The following is a 23,590-nucleotide window of genomic DNA, read 5'->3' as shown; positions in this document are numbered from 1 at the left end:
TCTCTCTAATGGCACACACTGTACGGGGGGTGAATTTTTTTCTAACGTGACGGTTCAGAAGATATTAAGATTATGAGTTTTTCCAAATAAGGACATGACTGACATGACTCCCAGTTGGGAACACATAACTGTTGGCTTGGAGGTTCAAACTCCGCCTCTTTACGTCACACTCTTCCTGGTTGAGTTCCGCATTTCCAATATGGCTGCCGCCGTCGATTGGCTTCCAAACAGCTCTCAGGAACAGATGGGTGACGTCACGGATACTACGTCCATATTTTATACAGTCTATGGTCCAAACCCAAAGAAAGCGAGACAGAGAAGAAGTTTCCAGCTTTTATTTTGAAATGTGAATTGTACACCGGGAAACTGAATGTCATGTTCGTGGGTATAAAAAAAAGTTCCATAACAAAAACCTTTCACACAAAAGGTGTGGCATGTCTTTTTGCAACATTCGCCTGTAGCTTCCCACTGAACCTGACAGAGGCACCTCTCTCTTTAATAAATAGTTTCATTTACAGAATAAGAGTAATTAGTTATAAATATGAAGGCGCGTTTTTTTAAAGAAATTATAAATGTTTGGATTTCATTTACAAAAACACAAACAGCCAAGCAAATCAATCAAGCAGATAGAAAACTCAAATCAACGTTATTGGCAAAAACAAAGAGTTGGCACAAACAAACAAACATGATGTTCAAACTCAAGTGAAACTTTAAATTATAGGCACTATTTTCAGAACAGCCACCACACCACGATCCGTAACACTGACACACCTTTTGATTCAGAGCACAGGAGGTAAAGCCAGCAACACTTCAGGACAGGTTCCTTTATTCATGAGCGATACACACGGACATGAATCTGTTACAGGACGATGAAGAATCACGTGAATGGTTCTGGGCTTCACGGCCACAGAGGGAGGAGTATTTTAGGATTTTGATCCAATCAAGTCTCATTCAGTCATCGGATACAGATCAGGTTTTATCAAGCAGAGGGGTGTACGACAACATGGTGGTGAGAAACTACATAGCTCTCTTTTTTTTCACACTTCACCTGATGAGGAGATGCATTTTTATTCAGTTTAGATTTTAAATCTGCTGTAAATGTGCTGCCATGTCGTCACTTCTTTTTCTAATGATGCTCTCTGCTAACTCGTTGTACGATAAGTTTTAATGCAACAAAGTGGAGCCTTGCAGTTTTTTTAAATTGGAGCATGCATACATGAAGCTACTGATGCAGAAAACCTGACCCTCTTCTGTTTGATACCGACAAACTAAAACTTCCAACTTGCACGCAGCAGATTGTCCGTGCACTCAAAGAGCATAAACGTACAGCAGAAGCAGAACACGGTGGATTCTTGGTTATAATTTCCTGCTAAGCATTTTTTTTAAATCTGCTGTTTTCCTTCACTTCTTCAGTTTGTTGGTGTTTATTAAGGATTATATTGTCACAGGAGCTCTGCAGTGTGCAGCTGTCGGATCAGAAAAAGGAGAGAATCAGAGGATGGATTAATAATCTGTCTCCTTCCAGCACTCCTCCCCTGGTTTTATTTGCGGTTGCATTGTTTTTTATTTTGCTTGAATATATCTGCACACTTCTAAAAGCTGTCTGTCATTGCAAAGTTTCCTGCAGCGGCTTGATTTTGTGCACAAGTGATGGAGCTTTCAGTTTAACTCTGTCATGGTGCACAAGATCTGACATGTTTCCACTCTGTCGGACGTACACCCCTCTGTTTTTAAATTGACCGATATTAGCACTTCAATGGAAAGGTATTTTCTTGGCAAACTGTGGTTCAAGTCAGAACTGAGGCTTTGGAGAGCTTTGATCTGTCCTGATTTGACACTTTGAAAGAAACGAGGCTTTGGAGAGTTAGCTTGCAGTTGAGGTTCAAAATGTACATTTCAAACGACTGAAATCTTTAAACAAAATACTGATATGGATGCTTTGACGTACATTTCTTTAAATAATTAGAATAAATAATTTCCAAAAGAAACTTGTGCATACATTCTGGCTGATTGAAGAGGAGGACAGATTCTTTAAGATGTCATGATCCGCACAGATGTGCTTTCACTGGTAAAGACATCGACAACTCTCGACCACTACGGGACGTTGGCCTGCGCGGCATCATCATACAGAAGGCTCGCCTACAGTCTGTTACACACAGAGCAGAAAGAGAGAGAAATGTGTGGAAACATTTCAACCTGAGGGAGGTGACAGAAGAAAGAGGGGGAGAAAAGGTCAGCGGTGAAATTAAGAGTCTGACGGATGATTGCAGTCAAACAAAGGCAGGTGAAGTGACCTCTGCTGGGCGAGCTGGAGTCGGGCTGGTTTCTTTGGCATCTTCTGGTCTGTACTACATGCCGGACCCCTCCAGAGCCGGACCCCCAAAGAGCGACGCGATGAGAGGTTCCTCTTCAACACGACGTGGACGCCGTTGTTTCCTTTTTTTTAAATTCTGGATTGTTTATATTTTTGGGGACATAGTTTCTCTCTTCACTGTAAAAGGTATCTAGGAAGATAAAGTGCCATGTTGAAATGTCTGCATCCTTGTGTTTGATTGGGGCGCCCCCTGCTGGCCCTTTTTAATAACAACCTTCTCTCCAGTTGTCCCCTGTGCCGCTGTAGGACCGAGGAGCAGGAAGAGATCTGCAGATAAAAACATCAATCAAGAGTCATCTTTATATTCTGCTGTTCAAAAAGTAACATCAGGAGTAATTTCAGTTTTAATAACAAAATCTAAACTTCAAGAAATGTGTATATAATCTGGTTTGACCATTCTGTCTCTTTCATTCATGGATTAGCTTCACAAACAAACATTAGAGGAACTTATTTTGGCGCAACAAAAGGTTCAGGGGGAAAAACTTAAACATAAAATGAAGAAACTGATAAAGAATGAGCTATAAGATGCAGGAAATAAACAATATTAAACATTTTCCCACACATGCTTTCTAAAAAAGTCAGATAATGTCTAACTTCAAAGGTTTATTGAACAGAGTTCAAAGTTCAAATCTGGAATATTTGTTTTTCGTTGCAGCCTTCAGGTTCAAATATGACGTTTCTATGAGTTAGTCATTTTCATGTATTATTTCTGTCCATGCAAGATTGCTTTGTGACTGATATTGATGTCATCTTCAGATACTTCATGCATATTTATGAATACTTTGCCAATCAACCACAATAATCTGAGTAATCTACGTCAAGCTGCTGTTTCCAAACACCTTTACCGTGACTTTAAAGGCCAATATGTCACAAACTTTTTAAAGTCAGACCAACATGTGAAGCTCCAAAGCTTTAGAATATACGTTCTGTCTGCCTGTCCCATTAAAGTTACTAACCATAGACCTCTCTGGAGTCCCTGAGCTCCCTTGTCTTGTAGATTCCTCTGGATCTCTGCTGATGTGGTCGTGCCAGACTCCAGCTGCTGCTACAACTTCTACTATCTGTCTCACCACTATCATCTCCCTCTCTTTTAATCTCCCTCTATCCCTCTCTCCAACATGGTAGGTCTCAGCAGATGTGTGTCTAACATGAGTCTGGTCCTGCTGGAGGTTTCTGCCTGTTAAAGGAAGTTTGTCCTTGCCACTGTAACTTGCTAAATGCTGCAAAGTGCTCTGCTCATGGTGGATTAAGATGAGATCAGACTGTAAGATGGGACTGGATCTGATCCTGTCTTGATGTTGGGTCTTTGTTGATAATAGAACATAGAGTACGGTCTAGACCTGCTCTGTTTGGAAAGAGTCTGAGGATAACATTTGTTAGGATTTGGTGCTATATAAATAAAGATTGATTGACATGATTTAATCTGATGATGCAGAATTCTGTTACCAATATTCTGAGAGATCAATGATTTTATTGAAAACTTTCAGTCTGAGGAGGATCTACCTGCGCACAGGTTGGGCCAGCTTGCTGCGGGGCAAAGGGATCCCCCCTCCTCCTCCTCCTCCTCCTCCTCCTCCTCCTCCTCCTCCTGTAGAAGCATTGGGGCGGGGCAGGCCGCTGCGTGGAGCAGCCAGGGAGCGGGTGGGTGTGGAGGTGGCAGAGTTGGGGTTAGACGTGGCCTTCACAGGCTGCCTCAGGGCCAGCGGGGACGGGGTGGCCGGAGTCCGCAGCTTACTGGGAGAGGGGACTGAAGACGGAGGAGAGGGAGCAGAGTCAGGATCAGCAGGATGATGTTATCATCATCAAGTGCTCTCACAGGTATCTGTGTTTCTATAATGACTTAATGATCAACTGTGTAAAGATGCAAGAATACTAACAACATGATGCTAGTTCACATACTGTATAACAAACATCTACCAAACATGGACACATACAGTATGCAGCTCTGTAACCACATCATCACAAATCCACAAATGAAGTCAAACCCGTTAGGATGCAGGATTAGGAAGGACAAAGTAAACTTCATCTAAGAGAACACAAAGTCTATAAACTCAGCGGCCTAACGTGATGAATGAGGTGACACAAACATGAAGCACAAACTAGCGAGCACGGCATCAGTACGACCACGGCGAGGAACCACAATCACAATATTGAAAAGGCGTAAACCCTCAGTGAATACTCACTGAAATCACCTTCTTCTCCAAAGCAACAGGAGAGGGGGACTAGACAAAGACGAAGACAACAGAGACAGGCCTTAATTCAGAGCTGAGGAGGAGGGAGCTGAGCAGAGGGGGGCGTCTCATGGTCTGACTTTAACGGACATGGATGTCACATGACCTCCTCCAAGATTAACACTCAAGCTTATGTGCACAGAAACTATCAGCAAACAGAGATCTGACACCCGAGTCCTCAGGTTTACACACATTGACAGCAAACGGTGCAGATGTAGAAATGGAAGCAGAGTAGAATGTTAACCTGTTTTTAACTCTCAAGATCATGAAAATATGTCATTTAAAAAAAAAAGGATATATCGGGAAGAAGGACGAGTCAGTTGGCAGAGCAGGATTTTTACTCCCATGTAAACACATCATGAGGACAACGTGTATTTATTCGACTACTATCTAGAAAGATGGAGCAATACAAACAAACTCGGCATTAGAGGTGAACAAAAATGGGGTTAATGTGCAATATGAGAAAAAATGTGTGATGTGCAGAATGAATCCAAAACGCAGCTTTTCATAAAATGACTCGACAGGAAATGAGCCGACAGTTAATTTGAGCATCGAAATGAGACTAAAGCATGGCAAATAAAATCCAGGCTTCCATTCAACCGGTAAAATGTATGCATGCTGAGTGAGAAAAAGTAGCTTGTTTACTTAAAATATTGTTTTATTCATTGCGCAAATGTTAGACTTTTGAGATGCGTGTACTAGGGATGTTCTAAAGTGGCTGATATCCTGGTCATTTAGACAGAAAATTTAATTCAAACTTACCAAAGAAAGGTAAAAAAAAACACTCAAAAAACATTTTTAACACGGCTTGACACGGGATCACAGTCTGCAGGTAAAAAATCTAATTGGTTTGCAGAGTGTGGCTACCATTAGCAGAGCTAGCACCAGCAGCCTTCAGTCCTCATCGCAGGTTAGCATCCTCATGCCTGTGCTGGTTCTTCATGTCTCTGGTGAAGTGGTTATATGTCAGTTTAACCAGACGCAGCCTACATACAACTTTATCTCCATTTACTAAATCAACATACTGACAAACCATGCCGCGCTACTAGATGACGACATCACCTGTGCTTGTTTACATCCAGGTAGTAGAGCTTTAGAGCATCATGGCAGTCACTATTAACCTGAGCTACAGCCTCGACTTTGGTCGTTTCATCATCATGGACAGCACTGGTTTGCATATTGCGAAATGATTCTGGATAAGCAGCATTAGCATCCTCTGAGGGATTGAATCGAAGATAAGACGGTCATCGGAAATAAAATAAATCTGATCATCATGTGATTCTGAGTCTGTCACAAATGGATCAGCAACAGCTCCAATAACTGATTCGACAGTCTGAGAGAGACGCCTCGGCATAATCCTCGTGAGAGTCAGGCCTTCCTTATTTAAATGAACATACCGTCCCTCTATCTGAGCCTTCTGCAGACATGCTCCTTCATTTATTTCCCTTTCATCTTTGCAGAAACTTGCAAATAACCAACAAAATAGAAATCATCCTCAGTCTCTAAAATATTTCCACGTGCATCTGTCTTCTACACCTTCATTTCACAGGCAGCATGGTGATCCTAAATGATGCATATGTTGGTGTAAGAGCTTGACCTCACAGCCTCCAGCTGCTTCAGATAAAGCCGTTACCTCGCAGGGCTGTTGGGCTTTGGAGACGCTGTTTGGGTTTCGGGGACGAGCGAGAAGGGGTCGAGTATCTCGGGAGCTGAGCTGCTGCTGGAAAGAGTCAGAGTCAGGGAGTCAGATTTTATGACGTCTCAATGGGAGGTGATGAAGCTTGAAGTGCAGTTTGAGGCCACTAGGGGGCTCTAGTGCTTCGTTCTTTCAGAGGGGGAAGCAGCAGGCTGTCAGAGCAGAGCAGAGTGTCAGCGTCGGGTTTGACAGCTGTGACCGAGGAGTGCTGAGAGAGAAATGGAGGCTCATTCTGGTCACACATGCTTAGAAGTGACCATGAGAGAAGCAGGTGTTAGCGTGTCCCACATGCCAAGTTCAGCTAAAGCTCAGAGGACGGGAAACCTCACTATGCAGTTTATATTTTCAGATTAACAAATATTGAAATCTATAAAGTTGTAGATTGTAAATTTGCTGAACATCCTCACTGAGGTGTGCAGGCAGAACAAAGGCAACCGGTTCACGGTTAACCAGCTGCATTGCCCTTTGACCCCGTCCTGCCTCTCCTAACAGAGCAGGATTAGCACTGCTCCTGGATTAAGCATCACACCATTACCTTTATCTACCATTAAAGGATTACATCAAACGGATACTCTTAACTGACGGAGGTAAGAATCTAAGCTCCTAAAGAACATAAAACCCTCGAACGCAGGCTGTAACTCAATGTCAGTGTCGCTAAGTCGCTCTGCTCGTACCGTGAGTTAAATCTGCAAGAGGAGAGTTTCTCTGAAGTGAAAGTTGAACACTGAGGCGATAAGAGGAAGGAAGGATGCGTGTGAATAAAAGATATTACTGATCAAAGACAAAGAGGATCCCCAAACACTGAAGCCACGGCGTTACAAAGCAGCACAGTCCTCTGAGTGATGCTGCTGCAGCCAGAAGGATTAACAGAATTCCCACTTGCACAGAGAATCAAGAGATTACCCAGCATGTCATGTCCCTAAAGGTTCAGGTTTAGAGGGAGACAAACACTGATGCAGAACAACATAACATCCATGAAACTGAGCAGAGGAAAGACTCATTTACATCTGGAGGGTTTGAGTGTTAAAAGAAAGAGGACGTGTTTGTGTTTGTGGCGGGACTCACTCGCAGACTGGTTCTGGTGTCGAGGGGAGCCACCGTTTGGCACTTGCAGGTTGGACTCGCAGCTGCGGCTGTTCTTGACGGGCTCCGGGGCCGGAGCCGGCGCTGTGGCAGAGCGCGTGAGGTTGGGAAGACTACGACGCAGCTTTTCTGCAACGGCAAGGAATAACAAAGAGCTAACTCAGGAAGCACGATGATGAGCAATGAATGATCAGCTGCTCAGCTCAGGAACACAAACACATGATCGAGCTGTTCTCTGTAAACAAACATCTGCATGCAAGTGGAGCTAACATTCCTCTCTTTGCTGTCGACTCTAATAATCACACATTCAATTCTCGCTTCTGAAGTTGCTGATTGGACTTTCAAACGAAGGAAACTGAAGTCCGCTGGCTACACTGGAAACTCTGAAGAGTTGGCAGTTGCTCTCGCAGGGTTGTTGCCATCAGACGAAAGATAATGGGATCTGTTGACAGGTTGTTTCCCCTCCTGACTCTAGAGCCCTTACTCTGCCTACTAGATCCCTAGATTTCACTTTTCTTCAAACATCAAAGCTTTCAGGAATGTCTGAGGGGTCTCTTTCTGTTTTGTTTTCTTTACTTGATCATATGCATCCTAAAAACCTGACTTCCCCTGCGTGGTTAGCCGTGAGAGTCTCATTTTATCTGCCTTGTTTTGTTTCATCTGTTTATTTCTTATAAAGCAACATGCAACAACAAAAAGAAAAGTGCTGCATTTAGAAGGTTGTTATGATTTTAATATTAACTCCACAGCTGTCTTTACCTTCATTCTTCACCACGTTGGTCTGCATTTCGTGCCCGTGGCCCTGCAGCGAGTGTCGAGGCTGCTGCAGGCGGCTGATGATGGGCTGAGGCGAGCCGCGGCTGTGGCTGTAGTCGATAGAGCGGGCGGGGGAGCGAGAGCGAGGCGAGTTCCTAGGCGAGGCGCGGGGAGAGTGTCGAGGGGAGGGGCTGAAGCGGCTCGCGGGAAGGTGGAAGGCCGGGTGCACCGCCTCCTCCTCGTCCTCCAGGCTGTGTGTGTCCAACTCCTGGTCGCTGAAGGTGCTGCGCCGCAGCGAGTGACAGGAGGAGCCTGAGCTTCTTCTGGAGGCTGTTGCGGCGTAATCTTGTCTCAAACCTGTCGAACACGTTTACAATCAGAGTGACATCACTGTGAAACTGTGTGGTTACAAAAACTAACAGCAGAGACTTTTAGGAGGTACGTACTCTCTTCCTGCATGCGTGCGAGTATCTGGACGTCGGTGACGTCGTTAAGTTTGTAGGTATTAGAGGATCCCACTGAGTCCTCGTCCATCTCTGACGTGCTCAGCTCGCTGTCCACTGATGACTGCGGGCTCACCGCCGGAGGATTCCTCTCTGCTGCTGAGTTTCGCTGGTGCGCTGCAAAGGAAACGATTCGTTAACACTTCACAAATTCAACAACAGGAAACGTGTTATTCTACGAGCTGCATAAAAACACATACCCGCGTTCACAGGCATTAGCTGCTGTCTGACGATGGGCACTTTGCCGGGGGTTGAAGAAGGGGAGTTAAAGCCACTGCTGTACGGGCTGTTGGCTGCGTTTGTGCTGTAAGGACTTCCATAACTTTGCTGGTTGTAGGGGCTTCCATACAAACTCCGGCGCTTGTTGGCTGTAACAGAAAAGAAGACAACTGTCAGACAAGACTACGTTACGTTTGCATTTATGTCATCCCTCAGGAGGAATTCATCTCGGGTATTTGAGAGAATACAATGCTGCACACTACAAACATCTGCACTAAACTCCTGTGGGCTGCACGTGGGAACACAAACAGACGAGATTTTAACCCTCACTTCACCCTGATTTTTCCTGCAAGCTTCCTCGTAACATTTCTGCAAGAAGTCAGGGATCAGAGAGCGGATGTCTGAACACAGCAGGTTGAAGTCTGGAACATTCAACACGAGTGAGTGAGTGGGCAAGAGGTGATGACCTTTATTCTATGCAGCCAGTTTGAGACTGCAGCACTCATCATGCACATACCTTGTCGGCATGTTCTTTTCCCCTCATTAGTTGATACTAAAAATGCATTCAAGAAGGCAAAAAAAATGTTGTTATAATGCTTGACTGTGCTTTGTCTGCCATGTTGGATGTGTTGTAAACATCACTCTGCGATTTCTGCATCTTTCCGTCAATGTAATGTCCCGCCTCCTGAGACCTCACCTCAGGGGAAAAAGAGCTGCAGGCTAAAGTGATTGGTGGATAATCTTTTGTACAACTAATGTATCACTTAAACTTGCAGTAAATGTTTTAAGACATTGCATATTGCACGCATCTAATTCTTACAGATCATTGTAACATTTTCTAGTGAGTTAAATGATGGAAAGGAGAGGCTGTTATGAACTAACATTCGAGAGAGATCGACCGGTGTTCCAGTTTAGGAGCGACCCTGTTAACTTGCAACTTGAGGCTGGATGCATCCCACACAAACGTCTTTAGATGATCCTTAAATATCTGATGAGGATATTTTGACATTTTAATAAAAACTAAACTAGGATGCATTCCCGAGGACTCCTTCTGGTTCCAGGAAGAGGGATCACATCAGCCCCGTCTCGGCTTACCTATACTGGCTTCCAATTCGCTTCAGAATAGACTTTAAGGTTTTGCTTTTTGTTTTTAAAGCTCTGAATGGTTTGGCCCCACCCTGTATGACTGACCTCCGAGCCCTTACAATACCTCCAGGCCTTAATTCTAACATGGGTCTCCTGGCAGTTCCCCGCTCAAAATATAAACTGAAGGGCGACCGCGCTTTTAGTGTGAAGGCCCTGCATCTTTGGAACAGCCTGCCCTCCTCAATCAAGGCCGCCCGCTCTGTTGCCTATTTTAAGACTTGCCTCAAAACACACTTTTATATATTAGCATGGGTCCTCTAGCCCTTGTTTGTCTCTTTTTCAAATAATTGTTTAGTTTGGTCTCACACTGTGTTTTTTATTTTATTCTATTTATTGATTTAAAAAAAATTTTTATGTATTGCACAGCACTTTGGTTAGCTTCTGCTGTGTTTTTAAATGTGCTTTTTAAATACATTTGACTTGACTTGTGTGTTTCAACAGCTGCTGTAAACTCGTTCAGCTGAAGGTCTCCAGTTTACAGGGTCACTCTTCAGACTGTAACACTGGGAGCTGACAGAGACGCATTCACACTATCAGGCTCAGAGAAGACCAATGTTCAGGAGTTATTAAACCAAGTGAATCCCAGGTGTGTGTGATGTTACTTTGGATGGAGGGTGAATTAAAAACACTGCAGGTTCAGCATTGCAGGCCCTGCCCCCAAAAGTTCCTGGACCTTTGGAAAGTACTACCCCCAAACAAGCGGCAACCTCCGGTCTAAAAATATGAGTCCAATGTGGAAGTGCTAAAAACTGCAGTTCATCGAGGATCCGCTTGAGGCTGGCTCAGGAAGTACCGGAAACCACATACACACCAATTAAAAAAAAAAAAGATCTTTACAGCAGAAATAAACATGTTCACAGCCTGGTTCAAAGACGAGTGTAGTCTGGATAGCTCATTTCTTGATCGGCACACACTGTACGGGGGTGAATTTTTTCTAACGTGAGATCACAAGTCTTCCAATGAGAGGCACAGCTGACTTGATTGACAGATGGGAACAGTGTTGCTTTTGGCTAGGCGGCTCAAAGCCCGCCTCTTTACGTCACACTCACTCAACAGCAGAAAGATGGCTGCCGCCGCCGATTAGGTTAAAAACAGCGCTTCAGAAACAGATGGGTGACATCACGGATACTACGTCCATATTTTATACAGTCTATGCCCCCAAAGCAGGGACTTTTTGGGGGGAGATAAACTACCCAGAACTAAATTTAGACCCTGGTTCCTGCTGTAAGAATGCACATAAAACCTCAAAAAATTCCATAGTTCCTGGGGAAAGTTCCTGAGTGTGACATATATTAGTTATTTTAGAAAATCTGTGAAATTAAGAAATGAAAAATACATTCTTGTGGTTCTCTGTGAAGGTAATAATGCCAGAAACTACATTTCCTTTCTTAGTTTTACAGTGAAAATTAAAAATGTAAAGTTTATCCCCCTAAAAAATAATAAGATGAAATAAAAAATGTCTTCCTCAATCAAGAATAAAGATTCACAGCAGAATAAGCCTGGTGGTGGCAGACAAAAGATATCAGAGTTAGAGAACTCATTGTTAGTATTTTAACATAAATCATCCACACTCTATAAAAAGTTAAAGACTCTCAGGCTGCTCGTTCATCCCAGTGTTTGACTACAACAGACGCAGTGTGTGCTCGTATCCCTGACCTTCATGAAAGCTGCACAGTGTGCTGATAGTCTGGTGGAGTCTCTTACACCATATGCTGAGTGTGGGCCTGATAGAGAGTCAGTTCCTGCATCATCACTGAACAATACACACCATTTAGTCCACACATACAGAGCACAAAGCTATTCTCTATGAAACCAGAGGCTGCAGTCCACTTCTCTCAGTCATGAGCTCAGACTCTGGACGAGCTGCTGGTCACTCAGATTGTTCGGTTGTCCTCCCGTTTGTTTATCCTTGTCTCTCTCTGGTTCTTTCTCTCTCTCTGTTTGTTTACACAGCTGGATGGTGATGACTGGAAAGGAGCCTTTTAAGATCAGCTCCTCCTCCTCCTTCCTTCCACTCTCTCCCTCTCCACCCGCTCTGCACTCTGTCCTCCTGCATTATTTAGGAAATACCACCGTGTCCACTCTGTTGCTATCCACATGGATCATCTGCTGAGGAATGTCAACAACACGGCAACATGTAGGTCTGCGACGCCGTGGAGTCAAATTACGATTTAAGGATAAAATAAAGACACGACCTCCAACATCCGACTGAAGATTAAACTGAACACATAACAGTCGGCTACACTGTGTCCTCTCAAGGCTAAAAATATACACCAACACTCCCTTGACAAACATTCCCAAGACAAATACTAATCGTCTCTAGTGTTTGTGTGCTCTGAAGTGGAAGGATCACACTGTCACAAATGTTCCTCTTGGCATGGCATGGTCAGGCCACACACTATACAGCAAGTGTTCCTTTATATATTTATATACACGTCACAAGGCCTGAATGCTCATGCTTGTGTTATAAATTCTAATGGTCACAACAGCAGAAGACACTTCTCTTTCAAACAGGATAAAGTCCATATAAGGTAAATAATCGAGTTCTGCAGCCGTGACAGTTTAATGGTTATAACTATGACACTCGTAATTATATATGATTCACAATAGTGGAGGTAACTAAGGTGTTGTGCTAGCTCTAGTTGTGCATTTATTCAGCCTTTTTTCTGCTGTACACCTAGGCTACTTTATTTCTTGTGTTGATATCAAGCGCTTTTACTTTGAAAGGACAAATTTGGTACTTCCACTTTATTGAAGAAAACAGTTAAAATGAGGATATACTGTCAAAAAAAACTAGTTTTATGCATTCAACCAAAGGAAAAGTTGAACAAGTTGATTCATCTTTCGTTGCTCTGATTGGACTGTCTTGGGAGGTGCAGTAACAACCCTGTAACCTATTTAAAACAGCTTTATCCACATTATCAAACAGTGTGGTTGTCCTGTCACTAAACTGTGAGTCTGATTCAAGTTGTGAGTCCAAAGGAATGAAGTCTAAAAGATTTCTTCATGAAACTGTTCAACACATTTATGTTGCCTTTTTTCTACTGTTCACCTAGCTTATTTTTGTCCTGTGTTGATGTCAACCGCTTTAATTTTGAAAGGACAAATTTGGTACTTCCACTTTATTGATGAAAGCGAAAATGAGGAAAAATTGTCAAAAAAACTATTTTATGCTTTCAGCTAAACACAAAAGTTGAACATAAGATGCCAGATGCAGGTAGCGCCCTCTGCTGTTCAAAGAAGGTATTGAGATTCATTTTTCGTCTCTCTGATTTGACTGTCTTGCGAGGTACAGTAACAACCCTGTAACCTATTTGAAACAGCTGTATCCACATTATCAAACAGTGTGGTAGTCCTGTCACTAAACCGTGAGTCTGAGTCAAGTCTGGAGTCCCAAGTGATCAAGGCTAAAATATTTCTTCATTAAACTGTTAAACAAATTTATTTGCCTTTTATCTGCCATACACCTAGCTACTTTATTTCCTGAGTTGATATCTAGCCCGCTTTTATTTTGAAAGGACAAATTTGGTACTTCCACTTGATTGTGAAATTCCGGCGTAAATAAGGACAGCTACAAGAATGATTAACCGTCAAAAATGTGAGATATGTTCAGCTAAAGACGAAAGAGACATACCGAAGTTGGAAGTCAGAAGCAGGTAGCGCCCTCTGCTGTTTAAAAATGGTATTGTGATTCATTTTCTGTCTCACTGAATAGACTATCTTGAGAGGTACTGTAACAACCCTGTAACCTCTTTTCAAAATGCTTTTTCAACACTATCAAACAGTGTGGTAGTCCAGTCCTAAACCTTGAGTCTGAGACAAGTCTGGAGTCCCAAATGATCACGTCTCAGGCGAGTCTGAGGCCAGTCCTGTGGGACTGTGTGGGATTTACTGCAGGTGTCGAATAAACTCAAAAATACCTGCAGCTAACCCAAAATAAATCAGAAAATCTAACTGACCAAACATCTTGGACTGTTACCATGACCAAACCTAGCATGGTCTCAGCAGATGTGTGTCTAACATGAGTCTGGTCCTGCTGGAGGTTTCTGCCTGTTAAAGGAAGTTTGTCCTTGTCACTGTAACTTGTTAAATGCTGCAAAGTGCTCTGCTCATGGTGGATTAAGATGAGATCAAACTGAGTCCTGTCTGTAAGATGAGACTGGATCTTATCCCTGTCTTGATGTTGGGTCTTTGTTAATAATAGAACATAGAGTACGGTGTAGACCTGCTCTGTTTGGAAAGAGTCTGAGGATGATGTTGATTGATTGATTGATTGATTGATTACTCAGCAGCTTGCCAACAGTAACATACTGTACCTAACGCAGTTCTCATAATTTTGCATTTTCAACCTGGACACACATCTGTTACAAGTTTGATCTTGTCCACGTTCTCTCCCCAAAGTGTCATACCTGTCAGATAAATACTCTCTGTAAATATACATGTAGATATACAATGCAACAATTCTCAAGCAGAATTCCATATTTCTATTTTTTGTATTATTTAACTTCTATTTTATAATGTAAAACTACCTCTGCAACTCACCACTGCACTTTATCATATTATTTTAGCCTGTACATATTAGTCAAGCCTATTTGTTGTTTCTTTGTATTTATAGCTAAGGTTATTGTTATTATATTTTTATTTTATTTTTTATTGTAGTTCTTATTCTTATTCCTATTCTTATGCCTTGTACAAAGAGAGCACAGTTTACCAAAGTCAAATTCCTTGTGTGTTCAAGCATACTTGGCGAATAAAGCTGATTCTGATTCTGATTCTGATTCTGATTCAAAGGTTCTTTAACATGTTGAACATGTTACACTGCTCTGGCATACAGTCAGGAAGTACTGCTGAAGAAGACAGCATGTGAACGCACATGCAGGTGTCAGCTCTTGCTCTAAATGCAATAAATTATTAGGACCTAATATAGAAACCGAACAAAAATGCAGTCAAAGTCCTTATCCCCATCTTTCAAGGCTGAATGAGGTCGATGCTCAAATGCAAGTCCGATGCTTGAGTCCTGAAAGCTATTTGAGTTGGACTACAACACTACTATCAAGGTTATGCTTTTTGGCATTTGACCCCAGTGCAACAGTAGACATTAATGGGCTGAGGAAGCTTTTTACTTCCTTAGTTTTCAGGGTCATTCAGTGTACTTTGGGTGGGAACAGGTCCAAAGTTCAGGGGCCTCTTTGTTTAACTTCATTCAGGAGGTAGTAAGATGCCTGTAGGCCTGAAAACAGCTTCTCCCGAAGCTCCTCATCACTGCAAAGAGACGCAGACCTATCTGATGTAAATGGGATCTGCAGCACAGGGACCAACCAAAATAGAGTGTCCTCAAATCCGAGTCCTAAAACACGGCAAGAAGTCAGAGGGAGAGATAATCTCATTCTGGTGTACTCACTGAGATGGAAGCCATTGATTGCGGTAATTCGAGACAGTATGAGAGGATTTTCCGCCTTAGCTTTTCAGCTGTGGAAACTTGAGGGCAGTTTAAGCATGCTGAGGGAAAAAAAAGCCTTAAAGGAAGCCAAGACAGCATCTTTGGATTAAATGAAGGCCTGCAGGGCTCGAATGTAGAGAAGGACAGGAAAAGAAAGAAAGGCTTCAGGCTGATCACAAGAGAGGAGTCAACAGAGAAGCTTCAGTAAACAAGAGAGAAAGTGGTGGAGACAAGTGAGGAGTGATGAACAAACTGTACGAGCATGAGTTCTGCTGGTCAGTCATGTGACTTTGGTTGATCTCTCGGGTCTTGCATGCAAGACAGCTGTCAAAGCAACTCTGTGGAAAAACCGTTCAGTTCTGGAAACACGTGTTGAGACTGTTCATCAGGCTTGTCCGGCTCGAAGAAAAGAAAGCACTTCTGTCTGACTCAACTCTGACTCGGACGACTCCTCCCTGTTCATAGTTACATAAGCAAGGCGCGTCATCTGGGGATATGAATTTAACAGGGCGTGCTCTGGCAGAGGGATCGGTCACTACTGACACACTTCAAGTTCATCTTTAGATACAGGGACATTTTGTAGACGAAAATGAACGCTGCACAACTGAGGTCAGAGCTTCATCCTCAGGTCTGTGGCGATTCACACAGACCTGATGCAGCTGACATAAATCTGATTAGCTCAGAGTTTACTTTCTTCAGTGATATTTTCATTCTGTTTTAAAAGTGCGTGTTACTGTTTACATGCCCAGGGAGTCGCCTGGGAGTTTTTTTAATCTGAAATCTGTGACGTTCAAGAGCGCAATTTTGTTGTCATTGTTCGTCATTTGCAGTAGAAAGAAGCAGGAAGATGATGGGCCAGAGGGAACCAACTTGTACTTGACAAATACAAAATAATAATGCCTTCATTTAAACCTTAACAACATGATTAATGTGTCATTGCTGACAGTCATTGTGTGGAAATGTAATTCTATCTGTCTAACAACCAATCATATAATGTGCAGGACGATCAGGCTAAAACCAGCTGAGAGAGAGCTTCATTCTTAAAGGAATATTAAAATCAACTGGAGATAAAGGGAAAGATAAAGAGATAGAATCAATTACTTGCAATATTAGAATTCTGAATAAATCAAAATGAAGTGCAATCAAACAGCAGAACATAATTATATAATCATTTTGGTAAGATAAATAAATATGTTAAAAAATATGAACATATATACGGAAGAGGATTAGGGACACTGAAAAAATAAAAATAAAAATTTTGAAATTATTATTATTCTGAGAAAAAAGTTAGAATTCTGAGAAAAAAAATCAGAATTCTGAGAAAAAAATCAGAATTCTGAGATTACAGTCAGATTCTGGGATTAAAGTCAGAATGCTGAGATAAAGTCAGAATTCTGGGATTAAAGTCAGATTCTGAGATTAAAGTCAGAATTCTGAGATTTAAGTCAGAATTCTTAGATTACAGTCAGATTCTGAGATTAAAGTCAGAATTCTGAGATTAAAGTCAGATTCTGAGATTAAAGTCAGATTCTGAGATTACAGTCAGATTCTGAGAAAACAAGTCAGAGCTCTGGGATTAAAGTCAGAATGCTGAGATTAAAGTCAGAATTCTGGGATTAAAGTCAGATTCTGAGATTAAAGTCAGATTCTGAGAAAAAAGTCAGAATTCTGAGATTAAAGTCAGAATTCTGAGATTAAAGTCAGATTCTGAGAAAAAAGTCAGATTCTGACATTAAAGTCAGATTCTGAGATTAAAGTCAGATTCTGAGATTAAAGTCAGATTCTGAGAAAACAAGTCAGAGCTCTGGGATAAAAGTCAGAATTCTGAGATAAAGTCAGAATTCTGAGAAAACAAGTTAGAGTTCTGGGATTAAAGTCAGAATTCTGGGATTAAAGTCAGATTCTGAGATTAAAGTCAGATTTGACCTTCATTTTTTTTTTCCACTGGCCCTAATCATCTTCCGTACATGTCTTCTTGATCGCATTCAGTTCAAGTTGAGTTTTACTCTTCCTATTTATTTTAAATTATCAAGCACTTCCTTATTATCTTTCTATGCAGGTCTGCTGTATTATAAACCATTATATTGTGTATTATTGTCTATCAGAAACAGAATCAGAAGAACTGTATTTCTCCCAGGGGGGAAGTTTGGTCATTAGAGTTGCTCTGATTAAAATACAATTAAGAATATTAGAGTATTAATATAAAGTAGGAATAAGTTAAGAGATAAAATACTGAATACAAATAAAAATAAAAGACAGTACAGAGGCAAAAAATATTTAGAATAACTCATGCACAAAGAACAGAAAATGTAAAGTTGCAAAGCAAATGGTAAGGATATACAATACAGTAAGGATGTTGCACAGTATGAAAAGTTAATGACTCATTAAAAGTCAGACTGCGTAAGAATTGCTGTTAGTCTCTTATTATGCTTTTATTTAAATCTTAATACCTGCCATGTGTGTGCAGCACTTTGGTCACAGTGAGTTGTTTATAGAACATTTCATTTGACCTGACTGAGTAAACAAATAAATGTGGAAATAAATGCTAATCACTGTTTTTAAATGTTGTATTTCTTTCTCATTCTTCAGTGGATTCATTCTTTTCTCTCGGCACTCCTCTGACCCTAATCACTCTGACTAAAATCTTCCACGAGTGAAGTCAGGATTTGTTTTCCTTTGACACAAATCTAAGAGACACCGTGGCAACAGGATTTCCACACCAGTGTTAAAATGAGTTAGAAAGAGAGTAGCCAGGGGCCATGAGGGTGTGTCTGTGGGGAGTGTTGAAGAATGCGGTGCCGAGGAGGTCGTATTTTGAGACTGATTGTGAAAGCAGATTCTCACAGAAATTATAGATTTAAATGTTTAAAACAGAGTGAATCATGAGACTCGACAGAAATGTTTTGTTGTTGTGTGTGTTTGTGTGAGCGGTGACGACATCAGTGCCAACTGAGGAGAGAAGGCCGGGTGGTGTCAGTGACGGGAGGATATTTTCAGGCCCTGGGAGGATGACGTTATCGTCCTTCCACCACACCTACGGGGATGATATCACCTCCATCACGTATAATCCCAGCGGAGTGGCTGGTTTTAAGTGCAGTTAGTAAGCAGGACTGCTAGGTCATCTGAGGCGATGTTTACAAAGATTTAAAGCTTGCTTAGCCTTGCTGCAGACTATTTATTTCAATGAGATGTGAAAACTGTTAAGAACTAAACCTCAGGCTGCTCTGACACCTGAATCTTCTTCTTTCACTCTGTCTTCATATCTGATCTGTAAACGTGTTCTGGATACAACTCAAACACACTTCAGAAGCCAGCGTACTCAGATTTGAATCTCTCTTGAGTTATTTCATCACTTATTACAGGTGCCTTCTTACAAAATTGCGCAACAGAGCCGAGATGATCACAACCAACTCCGGCGACAACCTTCAGCGGCCCGTTGCCCAACTCGATCCGTCACATGGGCATACCACCGTTAGAATGGAAATGACCCCTCTCAGTTTAGCTGCGAGGATTTGAGGCCGTCCTCCTCACTGAGGGACCGACTATAATTAGTGTCAGTCCAGAGCTCAGATAACAGGCACAGGCAGAGCACAATGGATGCAAAGTGAAGAACAGTGGGGGAATATATTGTGGATAAACGCTCTAATGACGCTGTTTTACCTTTTCCAAAGAGGCCATGGTCAAGTATTTCAGGCGTCTACTTTAATAAAACAGATTTATCTCTCAACTATTTGGTGTATTGTGTTTCAAACAGATATTCAAACTTCACAGAGAGCGTGGAGCAGATATACTACTTATAAACTGCTGGAAACTTAAATCCAAAGTGTTTTATAAGATCCTTCAACATGAATCAATCGAAGACGGCTGCACCGTTCATGCAATATCCAGATCTTAAAGCTCCTGTTATACCTCTTTTCCACCAACGCGAACCGGGTTTATTTCCGGGCTGGCAGCTGCTTTGCCTTGGAATCTATTAGCCTCTTTTATTTTTTTCGCTGCAGGACAATGATGGAAACATGTTTGGTTTGTGTTTTTGATCACAGCAACCCCGCCCCCCACTCCTCTAGGGCTGGGTATCCCCAGGTCTCTTGCGATATGATATTATCACGATATTTTGCCCACGATAACGATACTATCACGATACAGCGATTCTGCCATAATCGATATATTGCAAGAAATATCATCCACGATACATCACGATTTCTGTGTCACTGAAGAAATTCAGAATGTATTGACTTGACTGAATCCATTTCACAGGAATTACAAAACCTTGTGAATCAATTTCACATGAACGACAGCCAAGGAAAACAAAGTATGTACTGCACATATGTGCTGTAGATAGGGCGCCTATTTGTGGCCCCCGAACTGTTATTCCTTCCCTATAGGTTTTGGTCGGGTCAGCACGTGTATACCGCGACTTGTCTCCATGCCAACGATACGCAGACAGCATGTTACTGGGTCAATTAGAGTTCACTGCTGCGACTGCAATTTTTAACTTTCACTTTCATTTTTGGAGCAGTTCGCAAAGTGGCACTTTGTCAGCTGGCTTACAGAAACGTTAGCATTAGTGTCGTGAACCGTCCTCTCCTCCACGGTAAGCTCTGCAAACTCTTTATCAAGTGTTGTTCCATTGTCAGTATAGGAAAAGCCGAAGTGGGCCCAGACTTTTGATTTGAAATTCGACGGTGCATCTTTCAGGTGTTTTTCTCTGCTGCTAATCCTCCGCCTTGCACCATTTTCTTGTTCATCTTCTTTTCATTTCCTTTCAAAGAGTACTCTACCGTAGCACCCACTCTTATTCATGCCAAGCGCCATCATGTGGAGGCTTGAAGTAGTGACTCTGTAAATCAAAATTGTAGCAGGCTTTTGTGAGAGAATCTGTTAAGAACGGCTTTATGTTTATTGTTTAAATATCGATATTTGGCGCCAGTGTATCGATAACGTATGGCAAGACGAAATATCGTGATATATCGTAGTATCGATATTTTGGCACACCCCTACACTCCTCGCCCCTGACGTAAGAGTTGGAGCCGCTCTGGAACCAGTTTCCCCAGCTGGGAGCCGGTTCACTCAGTCAAAACACGAAAAATGGTTCTCAATTGAGCGCCGGCTCCGAAACTGCCTCGGTCGAAAAGGGGTATTAGTCATTTTTCTCTGGGCCGACTTTGGCGCCCCCTGTGGATAAAGCAGTACACTGCATCCCTGTACTGATTTTATCCTGAACATGCATCAGCAGTTTTCTGACACAAAAACGTATTCTTTTTTCATTTACAGTGACATGTGCCACTCCCAGTGGAAAATGAACACCAAGCTTGTTCTTCAGCAACTCACTTTATCTGAAGTCTACCCTCCAGTAGTGGTTTCAGACATTGAAAATAACTATACAGAAGCAAACAATCTTTAGGCTGATGGTCTTCTTTGCTTGAGTTGCTCATAAAAAGGCATAAAAATGATTATTTCAGTGTGTTTCATACACAGTGAAATACCTGCTAAAAACTCCTCACTGGAGCTTTAAAGGTGCCAGATTTTCCAACAAAGGGGGGAAATGTGATAGAAAAGCATTTTTAGCTCTATATGACACCATCATCTCTATGTATTTGGAAGGTTTTAAGATTTAATAGGGGGAAAAAAATCAATTTCAAAGATTTAAGTATGAATACGTAAATACCAGACAGTTCATATGACATAAAGCGATAAACAGTTATGAATTAAGCCAGTATTTTTACACACATGCTCAAAGGTGCAACAAAGAGACTTGAATACATGCATAGCTCTGAGTCTCATTTCCCAAACGTGCAATACCCGATCCAAAGAACTCCCAAGACGCACTCAAATGGACTCTCACAAACCTTCAGAGTTTTAAAAAACTTGCAACACATCTTGTAATTTACGTCCAGGCCACTGTGCTGTAAATTTGTCACCTTGTCTGTGACTGCTGGGTCATAAAAACACACGTTCTGCCAACAATGATTGACCACACAGATTCATGTGTCAGTTCATCTTCCCTTTAAAATCAGGGAAGTTTAACACAAAGCAAAGTGTGTGAGTAATGATACAGCCTCTGCACCTTGTTTGTAAGAGTGTCGTCATTGCAGAAGCATTATAAGAGGTACATTTCACAGCATGGTCATTATATTTACGTCTCAGTTTGACCTCTTCCAAAAAGGGGGTTAAGGGAGAGTAAGAAAAGCCTGATGCTTGGACTTCCAACTGCTGCGTTCGTTGGAGAAAGACTGAACAGGTGTGGCAGACACATTCACACAGCATGGAGACACTGCGTCCACTTGGCCTGATGCTATTTTTGTTGCTTTCAGAAGTCAAACAATAAAACATTTGTTTGCCAAAGCTGAGTCAGACACTTTTTGACTCGACATAACGCCACTTAAGATCATAAAGATTCAAGTCATATGTACTCACGGACATCTTATGAGAGGCTTTTTATAACTTGAAACATGTTTACAAAGAGCTGGAATGTGAAATTGAAATACATATGTAGAGAAATGATCTTCTAATTTGTCTAAAAGGTGTTAAAAATGATGGTTTAAGTCCTTTTAAATCGCCTTTTGTCACATTCAGGGTGCTAGCCTGGGGGTCAGAGCTTTAAACATGCTCTACACAGACATGTACGACACTTATCCTACTACATATCGCCCAAAACTGAACTACAATGCCCTTAAGATGAAAATGAAGAGCTCGGATGAAATGATTTGAAGGCAGCTGTTCTTTTGAAGCCGGATTAAAATATCCAAAAACGCAGATTTTATCCCTGTGTTTACCAAACTTACTGGTAATCCTGCTCCTGCTATGTGTGTCATCACTGCTGGTGTTTACCTGACAGGGTGAGATCCAGTCTGTGGATGAGGGAGCGCTTGGCTGACTCCATCTCAGGACTCGGGTTGTCGAGAGCTTGGCGGCACCACACAATGGGACTCAAGGCTTTCTGCAGGGGGCTGTTCAGCTTCGCCTCATAGAGCCTGGAATAATATAAACAGAACACACAGTTATTAATGCCTCACACTGCCTGTGCGTAAGAGAAATACAAACAATAATAATCACACACACAAAGTGACGGACTCTGACAGGCTGTGTCTATCGCACCTCATATGTGATGTGACCCAGCAGAGCCCGGGCAGGAAATGAGCTGGAGGGGATAACGAGTGTTTGAGCCAGATTTTATAACGACAACAAAGACAGATAAAGTCTACAGGAGAGACTATTTTCATACGAGTGTGTTTGTCGACATTGAAAATTACTATTTGGTTTAATTCAGATCTTTTTCATATTGAATATTTGATGTGGTGCATTAATAATTCAATACGCTGCAGTTGAAGATGAGTAGAGGTGACTTACAGATAACTTTTTGGACCTGTAAACAGGCAGGTGGAGGGAAAACGACAGCTCCAGCAATTAGATTCAAGCAGTGTCTGAACTCTACTTGAAGGACACACACACACACACACACACATCTTCCCTCAAACCCAAAACAACCCTCTGTCTGCCTTTAGTGTTGTCATGATGGCTGCAGAGGCTCTGGCTTACATGTGGCTCCAAAATCTCCCTTAGGTGAATGTGTTGAGATCTAGTCACTGCAATAGCCACATTATTTGCACTCACATTAAACTACTTATGCCCAACGGAGAGACTTATTTCATCCATGTAAATAAAGAAGATCACTCCATGCAGATGTTAGGATACCAGTTTTGGATATCGGAGGTACCATGTCGTGACACAAGTGCATGAAAAAGTAAAAAATAATATCTATGCACTGCTTACAATTTGCAAGCTTTCACTTACATCATGATCTCTGCTTGCACCACACTACTGTTGTCCTGTGAGATATTTTTGGGGGCTAGTTGGTTATGGTATCTGTGCATTGACCACCATACTCGGCAATACCTGATATGACATTTCATGCAGCGTTGGGGGCTGAATATAACTCTTTTCAAATCTTGCGAGCAAAACAAAGAATCCTTTCCTCAGGTTATTCCTCTGATTTATTTCTGTCTATAATCTTGCTGCATGATTTCTTTAACCCCCAAATCTGTGTTCTGGTCTACATCCAGCAATTAGGAAATGAAACTCTCGGCTCCTCCTGCTGCAGCAAACTTTCAGAATGAACTTCTGTCACCGGCCCAAAAGTCA

The 23,590-nt window shown here is 42.0% G+C and overlaps 1 protein-coding gene across 4 annotated transcripts in view; it reads right to left on the bottom strand.

The window, feature by feature from the left end:
* Nucleotides 1-319: 319 nt before the first annotated feature.
* The window catches only part of slain2 (SLAIN motif family, member 2), a 29,820-nt gene continuing 6,549 nt past the window's right edge, over nt 320-23,590 (bottom strand). The window contains exons 2-10 of one of the 4 annotated variants that reach the window (XR_004634743.1): nt 22,280-22,422; nt 8,844-9,011; nt 8,587-8,760; nt 8,144-8,497; nt 7,367-7,513; nt 6,239-6,325; nt 3,878-4,121; nt 2,295-2,641; nt 320-2,196 (exon numbers count right to left, since the gene is read on the bottom strand). Coding sequence is in view for 2 of the 4 variants with exons in the window: in XM_034708217.1 (XP_034564108.1) it covers nt 2,578-2,641; nt 3,878-4,121; nt 6,239-6,325; nt 7,367-7,513; nt 8,144-8,497; nt 8,587-8,760; nt 8,844-9,011; nt 22,280-22,422 (1,381 nt within the window). In the remaining 2 variants the exon portion in view is untranslated. Of the gene's footprint in view, nt 2,642-3,877; nt 4,122-6,238; nt 6,326-7,366; nt 7,514-8,143; nt 8,498-8,586; nt 8,761-8,843; nt 9,012-22,279; nt 22,423-23,590 lie in introns of all 4 variants that reach the window. The other 3 variants (XR_004634745.1, XM_034708217.1, XM_034708230.1) reach the window with 3 other exon arrangements.

The sequence above is a fragment of the Notolabrus celidotus genome, chromosome 2 (genome assembly GCF_009762535.1).
Source record: "Notolabrus celidotus isolate fNotCel1 chromosome 2, fNotCel1.pri, whole genome shotgun sequence".
Lineage (NCBI taxonomy): Eukaryota > Metazoa > Chordata > Actinopteri > Labriformes > Labridae > Notolabrus > Notolabrus celidotus.
Note: the sequence above shows the minus strand (reverse complement) of the source record. Positions and strands in the feature narration are given on the sequence as shown.